The 20067-nt window shown below is 45.1% G+C and overlaps 2 protein-coding genes across 15 annotated transcripts in view; one reads left to right on the top strand and one right to left on the bottom strand.

The window, feature by feature from the left end:
* The window catches only part of LOC136420553 (disco-interacting protein 2 homolog C-like), a 63586-nt gene extending 59342 nt beyond the window's left edge, over window positions 1-4244 (bottom strand). For 7 of the 10 annotated variants that reach the window (XM_066407514.1, XM_066407517.1, XM_066407511.1 and 4 more), the window contains exon 1: window positions 4031-4243. In XM_066407514.1, the coding sequence (XP_066263611.1) occupies window positions 4031-4115 (85 nt within the window). In that variant the 5' untranslated portion in view covers window positions 4116-4243. Of the gene's footprint in view, window positions 1-4030 lie in introns of all 10 variants that reach the window. The other 3 variants (XM_066407510.1, XM_066407515.1, XM_066407512.1) reach the window with 1 other exon arrangement.
* Window positions 4245-7125: 2881 nt separating this feature from the next.
* Window positions 7126-20067, top strand: part of LOC136420369 (uncharacterized) — a 32464-nt gene continuing 19522 nt past the window's right edge. The window contains exon 1 of one of the 5 annotated variants that reach the window (XM_066407241.1): window positions 7126-7391. The gene's annotated coding sequence lies outside the window, so the exon portion shown is untranslated. Of the gene's footprint in view, window positions 7392-8983; window positions 9088-12793; window positions 13084-15182; window positions 15315-20067 lie in introns of those variants that run through there. The other 4 variants (XM_066407242.1, XM_066407239.1, XM_066407243.1 and 1 more) reach the window with 4 other exon arrangements.

The following is a 20067-nucleotide window of genomic DNA, read 5'->3' as shown; positions in this document are numbered from 1 at the left end:
CAACTTCCAGTTTGTTTGTTTCCCAGTCAGTTACAAACAAGAGAACAAAAAAACTGCATGAGTCAGTTCTTCACTTCTTTTAGTGTCAACAAAGGGACAAATTGGCTTTGCTCAAACGTCCATTCATGGGTCACAGGCTGTGACTTAGCTGAGTCACTTGTATGTTTACCAACTTGTCTCTCCTAGACAGACCACATAACAAAAGACTACAAACATTCCCGAACATACTACGGCACTTCCTACAATCCTTTTCTACTGTCTACATTGTACAAATGCACAAAATATGGAGAAATTCAGAAACCAGATTTTCTCACGCTTGTAACTTGAGTAGTATTTATGCAAATAAGCTGTGCAATACTAGAAATTAAGCAGGCCTAATTAGGGTGATTAGATAGTGATCTTATACACAAGCAAAACAAGCTGATACTGCCAAGGGGCCTAATCTTTTCCTCAAGCAAATTGAGTGCAACTTAACCCACTCCCTACTGAGTTCTGCTGTGAAGGATACACATTTGGGTGTACAAATAGAACCTCAGCAGGAAGGGTGTTAAAATGTTAATTGGCATATAGAATCTAAAGCCAAGGTTTTACCACAGCGACCTAATACAGTATATACTGAACCTAGAAACACTGAAATAAGAGTCATAATAGTTTTTCATAACTTTCTGGGACCTCAAATGGCCCTCGTAACAAAATCTAATACCAGCCAATTTCTACAAAAGCATGGCCGATATCAAGGGAGTGGAGTAGGGCGTATGAAATACAAAGGTCAACTGTTTGTAATTCTAGTACACTAAATACAATCCTCGTCAAGTGTACAGCATTACAGGGATGTCAAATTTGTCACATGCCGGGGTTAGCACAGCTTATTGGAGGGATTTTGAAGGCTGCATTCTTGTAGACTGTTGTCACACCATTTGGAAGAGATAAGTCTACCATAAATCAGCTGGCCTTGTAAACCGTGCCTGGTTTGGTGGCTTGTATGTAACAAATGGAAAACAGGCACTAGCCTGGAGCTAAACAGTCAGAGGCCTTATAAGGGGCCCACGGCGTGCCCTGGTCATTTCTAGCACCAAACAAAGCTGTTTCTACACAAGCCAGTGCACAAATACAAACCTGCAGAAAGATACAGACTTTCAAAAATCCCAAGCTACATACCAAAACTTCAACATACATGCAGCTACATCAGTAGAGCTTTTTACATTTTCATCAAATGTTAACTTTCTTTGATACCAAATGCTGGGGCCACATCATAATTTAATTGGTTTGCGAGAAATTAGAAATCAAGCAAGAGGACAACATGAAAACAGAGGACTGGAAGTCTTGAATGTGACCTTGGTCTTCAACAAAACCCAGGTTGATATTCCAGTTCAGTTCAGTTCAATCTGAGAACCAACAAGTTCAATTGATCTGGCCCACCGTTGCTAAAACACTATACAATTTCTTGGTGTTGACCTGCACTTTTAGAAACATGAGTAAATTTGACTATTTTCCTTCTATTTTGGGACCCATCTAATTAAGACCACCCCCTTTCTTCTGCTTGCTAATTGGCTCTTGATAGCTTGTCACTGTATCATGGGAGATTAACATCAGTTGTTGATAAGGCTAATTATGGAAAAGAATAGCAGGATTCATATTACACACCATGATATACCAATTAAGCATTACCATATCCCAGATACAGGAAACATCCAAATCAGAATTGTTGTTAGTCTTTTCTATCACCTTTTTATAGGTTTTGAAAATATGAAAAAGAAAGAGCATACTGCATACTAGGATATTTTAATCAATGGATTTAAATGTTAAAAATTGGTAGATTCCAAAGGGAATATTCTATTTGATATTAATCGTATCATTGCTTCTGTCCTGATATTTTCTGTTTCAATAAAAGAAAAATATTGAAATATCATTACTGACATTAGCATGTCATTTATATTTCATCATCAATTTTGCATAGATCCACCCATTTCTGCTCCTGAATTACGAAATGGCATTATGATCACTTCAGAACGTTTGTGGAATTTTACGCATAATGAACCCCATGGGTGCTTGGCAACGGCATTTATGAATAAGTGATCCATCCCAATTTGCTTGTTCTGGCTAGTGTTTGAATTTGAACGCAACGGTCCCCCATACCATAGATGCTCGCTAGACCCTGGGCGGACCTAGTGTAAACCCATCAGTGATGGAAGAATCTGACATTAATCCGTCCGACATTCCGTTGGTACCATACGCACCATGACACACCAGTCATGTCATGCTATGATATCACCCCTACTATACATCACTGAACTTCAAAAATGTTCATGTCATGTGGGAAATAAAACACAATATGCAGAGCACTGATTACAATCATGATTAAACTGACTGTATTCAAGCCGGTGGTATCACAGTATCAGTAACATTGACCTTGGATTTCTAAGCTTTATAGGAAAAGCATTATGCTGGACTTGAGCCCACATACAAAAGAAAATTAGGTTAAGCACTAAACCGTATAGCCTTGGTCCCGACAATGAGCAGAAATTGGAATCCCCTAGGGGCGTAAGGGTCCGCCAACATGGCTCAAAAACATACATTGTGGGTCTCTACAAATCACACAGCACATTTCGATGGTTTCTTTTGTGGAGCGGTGGCTGTAAGGCCCTGGTGGAGAGGAAGGGTTGAATACTGTATTGATCTTGAGCGTATCAAGTGCAGTAATCCGACCAGACAATCCGACTCAATCCAGTTAATGCATGCCTCGGCCTCAAAACCTGGAATAGCTGTGGATTTAGAGCTCTCTCTCTGATGATAACACAATGGGTGCATGTGCACTTTTGAACACCCAAAATGAAGCTGTGCACCTATTATTTTACACCGGTGCACCTAGATATTTATGTAGGGTTAGTATGTATGCCAAGGTACACTTTATCTTGCATTATGCACCCATTTGTTTTGTACACCTAAATTTTTAGGTTAGGTGCACCTATTGCCAAAAATAAATTTCGAGCCCTGTTATAGAACTGAGATCCTGGGAATAAAAACAGCAGCACACAGCAGTCCACAGCTGGGGTCAACTCTATTGGTCAAACAATTGGACTCAGGGAGAAATCATGTGGCCACACTATATCAGAAAAGAGGGCACAGCCAGAGATTAAAAGGACTGTATTGTGAGGATTACAAAGAAGATGAATAGACTACACTTGACATCTGGATTAAGTAGCTCGAACCAATTAAGCTCGGTAGACTACATTCTACCAGACTCAGCCTCTGGGGTTAGTTTGTGTCCCAATTTTGCCTTTTTTGGTCATGAGAGAGCCCGCAGATGTCTGGATAGTCGGGTGTTTATGGTTTAATTCATGCAATTTTGGTTCGTCCCAGAGGCAGTGTTGTAATTTGTCTTGCCTGGCGAAGGGAAGGTATTGATCTAACCGGGGCCGATGGCAGGTTAAGGCTCGCATTGGTACGCCTGCCACGGAGAGCCACTTGGTGTACACAGAAACGACAAGTGAGCTGCCGGGAAATTGATAAAGACGGGGGAATATTCTGCTAGATTCCCGATTTGTCAAACCGACTTAACGGTTGTGTATGTGTGGTAGAACCTCGCACAGTTACTACAGACATAGCAAAAGGATGGAACGGGAACAACAGGAAGCGTTCGCTGTCTGGCGGGATGACATCGCTAGCCAGCCAGAAAGCTTGGGGATAATCTAAAAAGTCTGTCGGCACCCTCACAAACCCCGGAAATACGGCGGCCCAAATATGATCACTCTCCGACCGGCACAGACTGTGTCTACCGGTCCGGTCGATTTCACAAACAGTGACCGGCCTGTCGATTTTGGAAAACAAAAACATTTCAAAATTCCTCGCTATCTTCGAGCTAGCTTAAAAACTAAAAGACACCCCTATGGAATACGGCTTATGACGAACGATCACACGACACACACTGCGATGTGTAGCGAACACGGGCCCGTTTTGTTGGCAAACAAGAATCGCTTTCCGCCCGAGCGATCAGCAAAAAAAAAACGATCGGCGATCGCTGACACCCTACCTTCGGAGAGCTCTAGCTCCAGTTCCGCCAGCTTGGCCCTGATCTCCAAGGGTAGAGATGATGTGTTGACTGCTGCCTGTGACATCGTGATACTAAATTGTTCGTCAGAAGAAGGAAATAGAGAAGGATATGACGACAAAGTCCTCCGAATGCATTATTATGGTAGGCAGGAAGGCGCCATATTGGATTTTCCACCACACCTTTGATCACGTGACTTGGGTTTCCCATCATGCCCCTGGCGGGACGCAACAGGTGGCAGACATCGGCGGGCAGATCAAAACTTTCACAAACTTTCCAACAAACTTCCAGAAATGTCAAAAATTCGGTAGAAAAACACGAAATGACAACAGGAAAAAATACTATGATGAAACCATTCGTGTATGGATATATCCTAGACAAACAGACGTTGGCGTTGGCATGTAAATGTAATAACGTATGTTATTAGCAATTTTGCAAGACACGACCAAACGTATGTAACGGTAGTGGTCACTTGAACCACTGAGATGCGTATCTAAACTGGTGTCTTCCTCTCAATATCAACAAGCCGTGACACTTCCCCTCTACAAGCCATGATCCTGTTATTGTAACCTCGCTTATCAGCCGAGTTTCCGGGCTTCACCGTGACATAAACATTTCTGGGGAGAGCGGCCTTGTTGTTGGGACTACTAGGCTAGTACTCGCCTTAGCGAGGTTACAACTACCTATCTATTCCAGATAAGCTCACAGGGCATGAATCACGCAAAGTGCTTCTTTGTAAACGAGTCGTTGTTTTTCTAAACAAACCGTTAGATGTGAAGATTTGTCGATCCTACTGAATGAATATAGGAGAACGGTGTACCGTATGAAATTAAAAGAATCCAGAAATTCAAAGAAAATTTAGTTCAAGAAAATGTGTCCACTCCTTCCAGTCTTTAAAAGAAAATTCCTTAGCATGAAGAACACTGAAAGGTACGTTCGTAATGCCTAAGGGAGCATCGGCAACACAGGGATAGGGAGGTCATCTAGCGGTTGAGATGCGTATGACATGAACACTAACGGAGGCTGGTCACTGAAACGAATGGATATAGGCCATATATACCATTTGGCCGTATCCCGACTTTTATTGAGTGCAGTTGGTTCTCTAATGTGGGGTTATTGGGACCGATGGCTGAACTCCCCCTTCGAACTCTTACATATACATGTATACATGTTCCAAATAGAGTTGCTGAGTGCTGACCACTGTTGGGACCGTGTTATCAAAATGAGAACGATAACATCCGTCGTACCGTCCCGTACGCGTATACGATTTAATATTTGTCGTAGAATCTTCAGTGAGGCTGTGACAGAATCAAACGTCGACAGGGATCTACGACAAGACAGCTGGACTTTGTGCGACACATCCCAGACTGTCCCAGGAATGCACTCGATGAATATGCCATCGTAAACCTGTCGTACGACGCGTCGACGAGTGTGGCCAGGCCTGAGGTCTGGCCCGCGGTGCATACATGTACGTGCTGTCACGCCTGCCGGGTTACATCTCCGTCGCCACCTCTGATGTCTGGAACTACTCACAAAACGGTGAGAGGCGACCTCAGTTCAAACACAGTAGGAGAGAAGAACATCGGGAAAATGACTGACTTCGCTGCGGGGCGGTGGACGGTACCGTAGCCCACAGGCTAGTCGACTAGTTTTCGCCTAAAAGGGTAGACAAATCATGAAAAGGGGGAAAGAAATTTGAGAGCCCTGAACCAAGATTATTGTTTGTTTGTTTGTTTGTTTGTTTTTGTTTATTTATTTGTTTTATTATTCAAGATTATTGTTAATCTATTACCCAGTGATAAGTAAATTTCCAGCATTGACGAATTTGCCAACGGTTCGTTTTCCATCTACATGCACTATGTACGTTAGGACTCGACCTTGTTTGTCTCACTTGTTTGACTCAAGCATGCGCAGATCTTGTGAGTCAAGATCGTAACATTCTTCATTATATTACCTGTCTCCTTTTCCCAACCAGAACAAGTTGGAGAATGTTACGATTTCCCCCCCACTCTCCAAGGGAGTCTCATTAGTCTATGTCGGCAGGCGTCAGAAACTTTAAACAGGGGCGCCTTATCATTATTCATACAGATTCTATGGAATTCATATGGGTTTACGGAATATAGACGATCCTTACTATCAATGAACCTCGTATAAATTCCGTAAAATCCGTCTGTATTCCGTCAAATTCGTAAGGATTCCGTAAATTTCGTAAGAATACTTAGACACCGCTATTAATTGGTTTCAACAACCCCGCCAAGAAGCGGGTACAAGTTGTCGTGTTCCACAGAAATGCGACCAATGCCAATGACCTTCAACTATCGCCTGTTACTCTGTGCCGGTGCCCTAGTTCCGTCTGCGCCAAGTTTAACAATGACAGTAGAGGGCCATGAAATTTACCGTCCGAGGCCAGCCAGGTTGTGATGGTACGGAGTGGATTATCTCTTCACTCCTGCGGTCAGTGACTCCGCATAGTCAATATGACCTACATGGTTGGTCACTGACCCCTGATACAGCAAAAAGGTAAATTGGTCATCCTCAATTAAGGTGAAGCATGATGCTGTTTCAGGTAGCTAAAAGTAGCCAATGCGGCTTCGCTACGGCTCGCGTATTTGATTAAGCACACCGGGTCACCACTACTCTTCTTGGTTAGTGTGTTGGGCTCTTTTACGTTCAGGGTTTGGCGCTTTAGGCTTATGCATGAGGCTCCCTCATACACGGGACCGCCGGCTTTGCGTCACCATCCTAAATGACGAATGCAACCCCTTACAAGGTCACAACATGTCCGAGCTGGGGTCGTCCCTAGGATCGAACTCCGGCCCACGGATCCACGGAATACTCACGCGTAGTGGAGAAGTGGGGTATCAAGAAATCAAGGTCTCCCGACTCAACAGCGACCGCTGCTAGGCAACCATCTGGTTATTCGACCAATGAGAGAACGCGATTGCGGTTGGAGGCTTAAACGAAATGACAAGCTTCAAGCTTATCCTCGCCTCTTTGATTGGAACCATGGATCCGGAGCAGGTACCAGACGGCTTTGGAACGGTTCCAGCATCGTGGCTCGTGTTGTTCTTTGACTCTTCGGGCCACTATCCGGGACACCACAACATTGGCTGGCACTCACCTCGCAAGGGATCGGAATTCCCGTCTGTCTTGTCCTGATCATGATTTAGGACGCCTTCCAGGTCTAGAGAAGGAGAGACTTGCTATAAAGCACCAGACGCTCCCAGCGCGGCTTCAAACCGACCTACCACCTACTGCCACTTCTTATATCCCCCCAGCAAGCCCAGAGGTTAGGGGGGAAGCTCGAGCCAAACCGCAAATAAAGCTGTAGCAAAAGTTCAAGGTAAGTTTGGGATCTCCTTACAACATGTTTATCTAAGACTCATCTCATGATAGCCAAGAACTGTAAGTACAAGATACCCTCTGGATCATGTGGGAATGGTAGGCGGCTAGTTGAATGAAGGAAGGCCTGGATCGCAGGTTAATTTAAGATAGCAGAACGAATTCCGTTCATCTTGCGATTTACGGTCTGTAAGCGTCACACCGTGAAATCTTACTTCTAGCGCTACTCGGCTACCATGGTAGACGTAAGGAAGATGCAAGATTTTATGGATACTCGACTCCATGAAAGAAGCACCGTAGATTAATCGTCTAGAACGGCATTGTAAGAAGTGCCTCTCTAGTAGTCGTCCCGGCCCATAACCGCACCTTACCACACACAAGTTCTCGATGACAAATTGGTCTTGATTTTGATTATGGTATATGTACTTGGGGAAGTTGAATGTGTTTTGAACGAAGTAAAAGGACCGGGATATTTTGTAGTCACTTCTTCAAATTCGTTCAAAGAATCTCCGACTGAAGCGGACTCAGTCCGAAGACACGGTTTGAATCGAACCTGAAGATATCGACTATTTTTGTCTATGACAATCCCACACATTTACCCGTTACTCCAGCGGAGACGCTATAGACTGGAGCCATCCGTGATGTAGAAGCAGTTGCTTTGCCATCCAAAGTTCAAGTTCAAGTTGCCAAGGATGACAGCAAGTCAATGTCAAGGCTGTGTCTACAGAACATGCAGAGAAAATTACGGTGATTTCATAAGGAGATCCACACATTATTGCAGTAGCAGGCGATAGTGCTCATCGTGGAAGCGACTTGTAGTGTAGACAGATAGGTCATAGTAATACTTTACTTTCTTTTCTACTAGATACACTATGGAATAAATCGCCATGTGAAGTGTGCGTACGCGTATCAGGAACAGCGATGAAAGAGATATATTGAGTGTCATCCAGACCCTTCACTGAAGGGGGTGGGGGTGGGGGCTGGAACTAACTAGGATGCCACTCAGGGTAATATATTCTACGCGGCTGAATGATTTCTAGAAAATGCTGTTGAACAGAATGACGCCGATCTTACCTCTTGGGGAAGAAGACAACAAAGCCACAAAGATACAGATCTAGAAGATTTAGATTCCTTTTCATTGTTACCTGGATGGATTGTGATGATATTTGGTATGTGGGGAGGTGTTGAGTAGACGAAGGTCAAGTTTTTTTGCTGCCTGGTGTGTGACCTTGGAACTGTAGCAGAACGTCCGGTTTTTGTATCATTGGTCCTGGACATGCTGTGGCCTTGATCATGATGTTTAAGTGGCAGCTGACTTTTGACGTAAGATAGAAGTGGTGTAGGTTTGGGCCCCCTAGCAGCGTGCTCTGTTTTTGTTTTGTTTCCTAAATATAAATACCAACATTGGGAAGATAAACAACCACGTCCCTACCAAGAATCTGGAACGTATTTACGGTTAATATCGGCCCACATTTTCCACCACTGATAAGGTGTATCTTCACAGCGACAGTCTGGGACATCTGCCAAAAATCCGTGCGTCACACATGCACACTGTCAAGCCACGGGAAACTCCACCGGGTTACAATTAGGACTGGAGACCTGCACGGAAGGAGAGAGACTCGCACGAAACGGACTTTTCTCTTCAGGAAACGGTCGCTGTTGTTGCTGTTCATCTTGTAGTGTCTAGTGGCACATAGGTCAGCACGTTTCCTTGCTGTTTCTGTAGCAGGGTATATCTTTACAGGGAGGGGTTGCTTTAGTTATTCGAGGCACCTCTTCGTACACGGGACCCCATTTCACGTCCCTTCCGAAAGACGGGTGCAGCTCCAACCGAGATACCCTCCCAAGATTTGAGCCGGGGCCTCCCAGTTACCAACCAATTGGAACCAGGAGCTCAACTGTGAGGCTGCTACCACGTTGAGCTACAGAGACATCACTAGATCACTGTCTGATTGGCCATTATTGTGACCAATTGGAAGATTACTATGCCTAGGGCACAGGGACGTGTTTTTCTGTCAGACGTTGGTACTTTTGTAGTGCTATATTTACCACTGACTTGGTGTTGTTCTTGTCATCTTCGCCGAGGAGATATTTTTCATTGACATTAGTTGGTTTGTAAAGAGGACAGCTGAGGTTATGAATTGCATGTAATGATTTGATCTGATATTTAGAGAACTGACGAATGTTATGAATAATTATGTAAAGACAAACGCTTTTTTATTCAAACCTTCTAACTGTAACATAATCATTTAGATAGTCAATATTACTGTAATATCGTAATAACCATGTAACTTATAACGGCTTACGTGAGGTCTAAAGGCTTGTATTATTTCCACAGTAAGTGACTGTATGGAGTCATCAATAAATATCAAGAACTACTAGATAGTGTGAGGTGGTCTTGATATGTGTCCTGACACGCGAAATGTGTTGTACATTTGTATGTTCTAAATTTGGAATAGTCTTACATTTCGAGAATGAATAACTCCAACCATTCGATAAAAGGAAACAGATTGGATGTATGTAACTTTGTAATAGAACTCGCCATGTCAATTTTGGAGATGTCAAATAGATTGTGATCTTTTTTTAGAAATGTTGATGTGGTGGGGGTACGGGGTGGGGCGTGAGGTGTTTTTGAAAACTATAAGGTACTAGTAACCTAGTGCCACATTTGAAGTCGGGAAAGAAGCCAGGATTGGGATCAGAAGATCCAGATCGAATCAAAATAGCCTGTCGATCCTAAGTAAGCTCAGTAGAGTAGAGAAGAGTAGAGTGGAGTAAGTGAGAGTAGAGTAGAGTAGAGTAGAGTAGAGTAGAGTAGAGTAGAGTAGAGTATAGTGGAGTGGAGTGGAGTAGAGTAGAGTAGAGTAGAGTAGAGTAGAGTAGAGTAGAGTAGAGTAGAGTAGAGTAGAGTAGAGTAGAGTAGAGTAGAGTAGAGTAGAGTAGAGTAGAGTAGAGTAGAGTAAGTAGTGTAGAGTATTGTTAAAGTAGAGTAGAGTAGAGTAGAGTAGAGTAGAGTAGAGTAGAGTAGAGTAGAGTAGAGTAGAGTTGAGTAGAGTAGAGTAGAGTAGAGTAAAGTAGAGTAGAGTAAAGTAAAGTAGCTCCTTATCCGACTCTTGCGTACAACCTTACCTTTGGCGACACCGTGTACCACAAGTAGTTGTCCCCCACGGAAATGAAGTTCAGTTCTCTGGAACAAGTCAACCCTCAAGGTCAGCTGGGTTCACCAGTTGACTGCAGTTCATCGGCCTTTTGACAGGAGGCGTGCGAACCCTATCAAAAACTCTTATTTCGCACACGTTCAAGGTCATATTCTATTGGTTTCTTCTGTATATGTTCCTGGTTTACATTCCGTTCGTCGCTTCTGTAAGTAAACTCTGGCCCACAAAGTAAAATAAAGATCTTAAAGGTCTTGGATAAGATCATAAGATCGAGGACGGTTCTTATATAGATGCGGGGTTTTATAGATGATGATAGGGTTTCTAACAGTCGGAATAAGAAACAGCTTGCGTCAGGTGATGGAGTGACCTACATCTTCAGCTACAGGTGAAGGTCTGTAAAGGGGAGGGGGGGTCAGTAAACGGAAGGCGTGCGTCCCAATGAATTCTATATGTCCCCAAACGTCAATCATTTCATAGATTGATAGATCTATTGTAGAGGGAGGTTTTAGTTAGTCCTTATCGAAGGATACACTAAAAAAGCCCAAATCCGGGATAAGAAAATGTTTTATTTTCCCCTCTTGTCCGTAATTCAACTAATGCCCGTTCCGAATAAGATTAACGGATGTCACAGATGAGGTCCGGGCCAACCTCCAGGGCCTTCTAACCTGGTATCCGAATCATCTTCGACCTCTTTTGACTTTTCTATTTGCGGAGAAGATGAAACCACTATGATAGGTTTGAATACCAGGCTATTGGCCTTTTGCTTCTAGCTAGGTGAAAAATAAGCAAACACCCTGTCAATATACTGCTGACAGTCTCGAAACATAGCCGGAACAGGTGAACACGGCCGTGGCCTACAGACCACTCACCTTCCCCCGACCATGGTTTTGGAGTCGGTTGGAGCAAGGTCGGCTGAGGTTTTCAGTTGGTCGGCGCGGTTGGCTACTGGTCGGCGAATATTTCAGAATGTTTGAAACGGTCAGGAGTGGACGGGAGGTCTGGAATGGGTCGGGAAAAGGGTTGGGGGCTGGTTGGTTTCTAGTTGGGAATTAGTCGGCAGTGGTTGGGGCGTGGTTGGGAGCCACGACCAATGCTGACTTGCTCCCAACTAGTTCCCAACCTACCGATGACTCACCCCGTATCAGCATAAAAGTTCATCTGAGTTAGTAAATTAAATAATGAGAAATTAAACTGTTCGATCTTCTTCAGATATCTGACCCAACTGCTGTAGACACGTGACTTTTCCGCACGTGTGACGTCAGCACTGGGTCAAAGTTCGTCGGAAGTCGGTATCGCCCCCCGTCCCGGTTGAGAGATGGTCGGTGTGCCTTGACGCAGATGGCCGCAGTCACTCCTCTCACAAAGTAGTCGGGTTCAGTGTCCAGAATTTTGACCCCTTCCAGAGAATCGTATCCTTAGATGACTCTCTTCTAACTCATAAGTCTGCTGGTAGTTACGAGAACAACATCATAGAGGTAAATCATGTTGACTAAAAACAAAAATGACTCCTCTTTTAAAAATCGCTGGTTTTGCCCATTCTGATTCGCGAGAGAGTTGACAATCGGTTGAGAATCAGTCAGGAAGGAGTCTGCAGTCCGCGACTGGAGGTCGGGATGGTTGGCCATCATCCCGGGAGCGATTCGGAGTAGATTCGAAAACATTCTTGGCTAGGCTGGTGGGTCATTTACTGGTTGTAAAATGATTGTGGCATGGTTGTCGCGAAAGATAAGCGTGGCCTAACTGGTTGGCTTGCGGTCGGGGCCAAGGTCGGGGGAAGGTTGTGAATGTGTAAGAGGGGCTTCTGGTGAAAGTTAGAATTTCGTCAGAACAAATAAGAGTCAAATAAGCCTGTATCATCAAGTTCTTACCGATAGCATATGATAGAAGACCACAGGACCAACATGCTCTTTAACGGTCTTCAACTTGATGCCCAAGAGGAACATTTATCGCTCTCCTGTCTAAGCCTAGCTCAAGGCTGGAGCATCAATCTATCACCTCATGGCAGTAGGCAATGGTTCTTGTCTGATCTAGTCTGGTGCTGGTGTTGTGAGAACACATGTGACGGCTATGGTGGAGCTGTGACGCACCGGGAAGGAATCCAGTGGGTTCACTCCAGGGAAGGCACGTTTCCTCCTGACAACCTCTGATAGCCCATCACGTAAACAAAAAAGTACCCTCTATTAAACCTCCAATATACAACCTGCTTCAACCACTGCCTAAAGGCTGGAGATGTATCAAAACATTGAAAATAGCGCAGGAGATTTATGAAGAGATTCGGGTGTATTTTTAGAGGGCGGGTTAAAAGTGGGCCGGCCGTGCCCGCAGTGTCGACCTGCCCTATTCCCGCCATTCTTTCCCCGCGCCTCCCCATCTGGTCCGGGTTAAGGTGCTAAGTGAAAAGTCGTGAGAATGTGAGAGAGAAGCCGCACAGGCTACACAGGTCTTTACTTTGCGTGGCAGCGCGGCGGATCGTCTTCTCTTGGCTTGTGGTGTACTCGCACGGACCTGGAGCAGCAGCAACTGGAAGTGGTCAAGGTAAGGGACCTTTGTGGTTTAGTGGAGGGCGCGTCTGAGTCGTGAACTTTGTGTGGAGGAGGAGAAAGTATTTGGAAGCATTGCTACAAAGGAGTTAGCTTTCTGTGGCTCCTTACCGAGTGCGCTGGCCGGGGTGAGGTTCTTGCCTGCCGCCGTATGGTCTTGATAAGGACCGCTCTCAGGAAGACACAGGGAAGGCTGTATCTACTCATTTGGGCCGTTTTGTGCCTTGGATAAAATCGTGCTTAGCTGATTTGCATTTCGAGACGTTTAACACGCACTGCAGCACACCGTGAAGTTCGTATACGTCGTAGAGGGTCCCGTACTCTTGATTTTGTATCCCGCCTCTTGTATCAAGTTTTTGCCTTGCGTCAGTGGGCTCTAATCAGTTGCATGTTCTCAGCCGTTCCCCGATGAGGTCTCCCTAACAAAACAAAGACCGCGCTAGATTTAGGAGATCGTTGCAACGCACTGTTTATCTATCATAGCGATCTGGGAGCTTTCAAAGCCCGGTCTCTTTCACATAAGTGGCGATCGGCTCGTAATGCTTTGGGACCTGTCAGGGTTTCTAAGATCTTTCTAACACTAGTTGTAGGGGGGTCTGGTGGTGTGGACCAAAACAAGCGGGTAAACAATGTCTACTACGCCAAGAGCTGTCAGAGAAAGTGTTATATAGTGATCTGCGGAGGATCAGCAACGTGCGTTGCCAACTTTCACCTACTGCATTTAAAACATTTGTAGCCGTATTCTCGAAGCTCTTGCAGTCTGTTTGTCATCTTTGCAAACAAGAGAGCTATTCTTATCTTGGAAGCAATCTTGACTACTGGATCCTTTCTCATTTTTGGAACAACAACTCTTTCATGACGTCGTCTTGGACATCGTCACCTGTTCCCAGCTGCCTGGGCTGTCTCTCTGGTTCGGATTCCTCATGATAAAAGATGAGGATTTCAACGGGATTCTTTAACGACATGGTCATATGCCTACACTAGCTTTTGCGGCTGCCTTTGGGGATTAAACTTTAGGGTTGGTAGTAACTTGGTACTACATAAGCTCATAAACTTATCGTTGGTGTCTGTAGCTTTTGCGGCTTCTTTCGTCTACGTCTCCGCCATGAGTTTTTACAAGATAAGAATGCATCGTTGCGTTCTCTACGATGGTTGATCCCTAGATTTGGTACCATTGGTAGATTTTCGAAAATCAATTTAGGTCTCCATGGATACACGAAGACTCACCAGGCTTGAAAAGAAAACTGATCGGGACTAGCCAAAAATGATATGCAAGGAACCGTGCAGGGAAGAAGAAAGAGAGTTAGACAACGGAAAAGACGGGAGGATAATATCACAGTATGGACAAGCATGGAACACTAAGAAAACCAGAAAACCGAGAAGGGTGGGGAAAACTGGTTGCCAGATCTTCTGCCGTGCCCCAAGACTAGGGGATAGATGAGATGAGCCTCGGACATGAATCACGTTTCGGGGAGGTCTCAAAACAGTGGTCAGTCTGGCGATGACCACTACTGACCCATGACTGTGCCTGCATGCCTGGATGCTGTGATTCTGCTGGGTTTGTGTAACTTGTGCCTTCGACAACTATAAAGGGAGTCATTGTGGCAAATTTTCCAGCCCTTACAGATGTAACGCAGGGGTAGAGAAGCGATGTTTGTTGTTCCTCCAGACCAGAAGAAAGACGGTAGCAGGAAGGAACTAGGCCTTCGGGACCACATTAGGCAGAACTTAACGACCTCTAAATGGACTTTAACGAGTTTAATTGCTTTTAACAGAGGGGTTTGTGTCTGATGAAATAGGAAGCCGCTGGAGTGATGCTGTCCACGATTTGGATCAAATTTAATGGGGCGAGGACGTTCAGATTTGATTTATTAGGAGTTTTGGGCACCCAAGTTGTGCAAATTGTTTCGTCATTGGGAGGCGCAAATTGTTTCGTCATTGGGAGGCAGAGTAGATGAATATTATGCACTCCCACTGTTTGCTTTCGCATGCTGAGGTCGACAGATTTGCTGGCGCTGGCCTTGTAGTGGGCAGTTTTTAAGTGCTAACGGCTTCAGCCACCTTGAAGCTGTCTGCCTGGTTTCCTGGTGACGTCTAAGATCTAACAGTTGTGTCGGGAGCGGGGTTCAGTGAACGAGACGCGTGGCAGTAAGTTTTCAGTCCACGTCAGGAGTTGTTGAAACTCACAGGCACGTTCTCCAAGCAGGGCAGCGACACTTGCGATCGGTATGTTTTCTTTGCTTGTGATGGGGTTCAATCATTGCGTGGAGTTTATTGTGAAAGTCTGTGCCACAGGCTAGACTATATTGTTTTGTTAATTCTGAAACCTTGAAAGCATGTCTTCTGCGATGACACCAAGGTCTGTCGGGTGGTAGTTTGTCGGGTGATTGTCTGTCAACTTTACCTTATGCTTAGCCTGGATGCCAGACCACCAATCTCTAAAACATCACACGATAGATATTTTAGAGTTTGGGGGTCTGGGATGCAGGCTACCTTTACTTCAGTTCTTGCCTCCTTGGACCTGGATGCCAGTCATGTTAGCTTTTGTTTGCTCCCCAACGTCGACCTTTCTGGCAGGACGCAAAGTTGCTGTAGAAGCTGACTGAATTCATGAAGCTATTAAAGAAGGCTGGCATCCAGGCTAGATCTTGTAGTGAGCGTGGATACCTTCGGACAAACGGACCGAACCCAGGCACATATCTAGCCTGGATTCCAGTCTTGTTTAGCCGGTCTAGAGACCGTTGGAAGTGAACCAAACTGTAGTTAACAGTCTAAAGATTCTAGGCTGACACCTATTTGCTGAGAGAGTACTCATTTCTAGCCTGAGTGTCATCCTGTTTCAGTTCCAGGCTCTACCTTGTTTGGTGAAGGTAGAGCCTGGAACTGAAACAGGATGACACTCAGGCAAACGCATTTCCACAATTCATGTATGTGATTTTACACAGGGATTTATCTATCATAAATAAATGTACATCAGAGAGCCAGAAATACGTACCCAGATAATTTTGAGCTAAAGTGTTTCCAGATTGAGATCAGGTGTCTCCATGGCCTTGATCTTCACGGGGAGGGCAGTAGTGTTTGTACAACAATGTGCCGACTATGAAGAGATTGTGGTCTTTCCAAATTGACTTTGTCATGGCTATTGCAACAACCGTTCTCCGACTCCTGGACACCCGAAATGACCAGCCCACAGCTCGTTATGTTCCTGCTTTCGCTATCCATTTATCTGGACATTGAAGCGGCGGGAGACGGTGAGTCCTACGGGGCGACTCCTTCATTAAGCCGACCCCATGGGCCCTCGGGATTTACAACTCTAGCCGCCAGAACATCGGATTTTTCCGGGGAAATCTGTGGAGATGTCAATCCGCAGCGGGCTCAGGCTAGCTAAAACGCGCAGTCCCAGGAGGAGATTTGATACCATCCCATGATTCCTCAATACACATCCAGTAATACACACCCACAGATGTGGGCAAGAAGTATACAGACTTGTCATGTTGCCTTTGATATTGCAGCAACATGTACAATTTGAGCATTAGATTTTCTTCTCTTGAACTGTCAAAAGACTAAAGTAGTCCATGAGACTGCCTGACCTTTGTAATTTATGCACAACTTTCTAAATTGTGTCACAAACACCTATGGACCATTGTACAAACATTCACCACAAATTCTGTGTCCAAACTTGACCAAACTACAGTGTTTTTCTGAAAACACTGTTGATTGATGATATCATACTACTTGTGCATCAGAAAAACCGAAATGCACCAAAAAGCACCCATGGAAAAGTACAGAAAATTATGTTTGTTTACAATTATTACAAAAACAATATCAAATATGATTTTCTGTACTTTCCCATGGGTGCTTTTTGGTGCATTTTGTTTCTTCTGAAGCACAAGCAGTATAGTATTATCAATCAACAGTGTTTTCAGAAAAACACTGTAGTTTGGTCAAGTTTGGACACAGAATTTGTGGTGAATATTTGTACAATGGTCCACAAGTGTTTGTGACACAAGAGAGAAAGTTGTGCACAAATTATAAAGGTCAGACAGTCTCATGGACTACTTAAGTCTTTTGGCAGTTCAAGACAAGAAAATCTTATGCTCAAATTGTACCTGTTGCTGCAATATCAAAGGCAACATGAAAAGTCTATATGCTTCTTGCCCACAGTCAGCCATCTGTGGGTGTGTATTACTGGATGTGTATTGAGGGTTCATGGGATGGTATCATTTCCCCCCCTGGCGCAGTCCAGTCTTCTTAGCCTTGGTACGCTCCCAAGAGGCTAGCTAAAACATGCGTATGGCCTTCGTCAAACTACAGTATTTGCCTAAAAGACACATAAATAACAGAAAGCTGTACGGGCTTGGGGAAAGTTTCTGATCAGAATGCCGTCAAAAGGTGCATCACTTCAGTAGAGTTTAATTTTTTTACATGGTATAGAAAACACTGGTAACCTCAGTTGCATTTGCTTTAGTCTCTGTTGTATTGAGTCGCGTAGAGCTATTGTATTGAGTCGAGTCGAGTCTTCGGTTAGGTAGAAGTTTTTCTCGAGTATAAATCCTTATACTTATCCAGTTCTTCAGCTGACTGTCACACATTGGGTTTGTGGGGGTGATCCAGCGCTCTATGAACGTAGGAGGAGTACAGCAACCGTTTGTTCAAAACACGATCATTACAACACTGCCTTTTGCTACTTCTTCATGTCAAGACGTTCCCTTTGATGCTTACGGCGTCCCGTGTGTGGGGGTATGTCCAACAGTGATAGCCCTCCAGGCCACAGTGGTATACGTACATCCGTCCTATCCGGTCAGCCATCTCAGACTGAGCCGTCAGATTTCTTCTGCCAGGATGCGAGAAATCAGAAACACTTGTGTTTGATTAAGGTAAGGGTGTACCTTACCCGGTATTTGTCCCACTTACTGTTACATAGACTCCGATGTAGAGATGTGGAAAGCGAACACTTGTGGTTCGTTCCTGCAAATGCATCCTCTTTAAGTTTCTCTGAATTCCTGACGAAAGGTCGGCCTATTTTTTATTTGCTTTGACAGATGCAACATCCCCGTTATCAAAACTGTTGGCCCAACGAGGCATAACAGACTACCAAACACGACACGGTGGCGGCACGGTTCATGCCGCTGGGTAAACCCGTAACAGCCTGGGACCATATGTCAGATCGCCGTGGAACGAGAGCTATGTATGGCGGTCACGTGCACAGTCCAAGGTCGCGTGAACCTGGGAACGACAGACGTGCTGTGGGACAGAAGGTCTGCTCTTTATCTCCCTTTTGAACTTCGAACGTAGCTCGCCCTTGTGTCAGTGGTTAACGATGACAAACTACAGGGGCAATTGGATGGGACCTGAGTTTAAATCCTGGCTCAACGCCCCCTTTGGTGTACTGTTCGATTTTGCCATCTCCAAGTGGGTCAAGCCAGTAGCCAGGGTTCTGCATTTCTGTCCGTCCGTCTGTCTGTCTGTCTCCCCCAGCCCCCCCCCCCCCACACACACACACACACGCGCACGCACACACAGTCACGCACACACAGACACGCACACACACACACACACACAGACACACACACACACACACACACACACACACACACACACACACACACACACACACACACACACTCTCTCTCTCACGTCCCCTCACCCCCCCTCGATCTCAGGCTCCCCCTATCTTCTTCCTCTCTCTCTGCCCTCTCCCCTCTTCAGTTTCTCTCTCCGTCCCTCCCCCTCCCCCTCCCCCTCCCCTCTCTCTCACCCATTCTCCATTGTCTGCTGTCTCTCTTCACCATTGCCGTAAGCAGGGACCTGAACAACGTACTCAAGTAACACTCCATCTCCAACTCTTCACATCCCCCTCGTACATGCCTTTCAGTAGCTGAAAGAATGTCTGACCAAACTCCTAACTGGGTCTGAAGTGTCCCGTCAGTGTAGCAGACTTAACCCCTGCCTCATAAGCCATCAATCCCGATTCTAAACGACTGCCCATTTAGGGGAAGCACAGAAGATGAATGGCCTCTAGAGACAGGGGTACACATCTTCCGACCTTCACGGTCAATGGGCCACATTCCCGCCAGACGTGCGTCCAGTTAAACTGACAGTCTTCACCCTGTAACCACCAGATGGAAGCCCGAAGCGTCCGCTCAGGGGTAAAATCTCACTTCAGTCGTGGAATTGGATTGTCAACGGAGATTAGTCTTGCTCTCTTCTTCATGCTCAAGGACAGCAGAGCGTATGAAAGAGCTCGTTCAGGAAGCGCCTGGCAGGCCTGCTTACGAGGCTATCGGGTCTAATGATAAATCTCCAGTAGCATAGCCAAATTTAACTACATCTGTCCACTGTCTTGCAGCGGTTGCATCACCCCATTATATACTTTGGCCGGTCCATTCTCTTGGTAAGTCTGTGGGCAGGGCATCTAGAAAAGGTAAGAATGGTATGAGTGGAATTCATGATTCAATGACTCAGGCTTAAAATGAGATTTTCAGAAATATCGGTTGTTGACCACTGCAAGAGCAATTTGCTCGTTTAAGCTTCCCTAAAACTACATGGAACTTTGCAGCATCAGCTGAGGAGTCGTGCTCTGAAAGCTCTGTTCACTGCCAGTCACCCATTTGGCATCAGTTTGCACATGATGAACGTTGGACAATTGGACAGAACCAGCTGGAAAGCTTCAGACCTGCCTTTAAGTGAGTGGGGAGAGATCCTGAAGCACAACAACTGATTACCGTCCACCAGTCTCTAAGCTAGTCCGTCAGTGACTTTGGCGTCATGTTTCGAGAAGGGGCCCCTTTAGTGTCATCCAGACTACCATGCTCAAGACATTTCTTATCATAATCTGCACCACAAAACCTCATTACATGCTTTTGAACGTTAATCACTGTTGGGTTAATTGTTGCCTTCACTTTGGCTTTGGGCAGAAGATACAGATTTGTATTGGTTATTTTTGATGTCTAAGACGCTGCTGGATAGGTAATTTCTC

The sequence above is a fragment of the Branchiostoma lanceolatum genome, chromosome 15 (assembly GCF_035083965.1).
Source record: "Branchiostoma lanceolatum isolate klBraLanc5 chromosome 15, klBraLanc5.hap2, whole genome shotgun sequence".
Classification (NCBI taxonomy): domain Eukaryota; kingdom Metazoa; phylum Chordata; class Leptocardii; order Amphioxiformes; family Branchiostomatidae; genus Branchiostoma; species Branchiostoma lanceolatum.
Note: the sequence above shows the minus strand (reverse complement) of the source record. Positions and strands in the feature narration are given on the sequence as shown.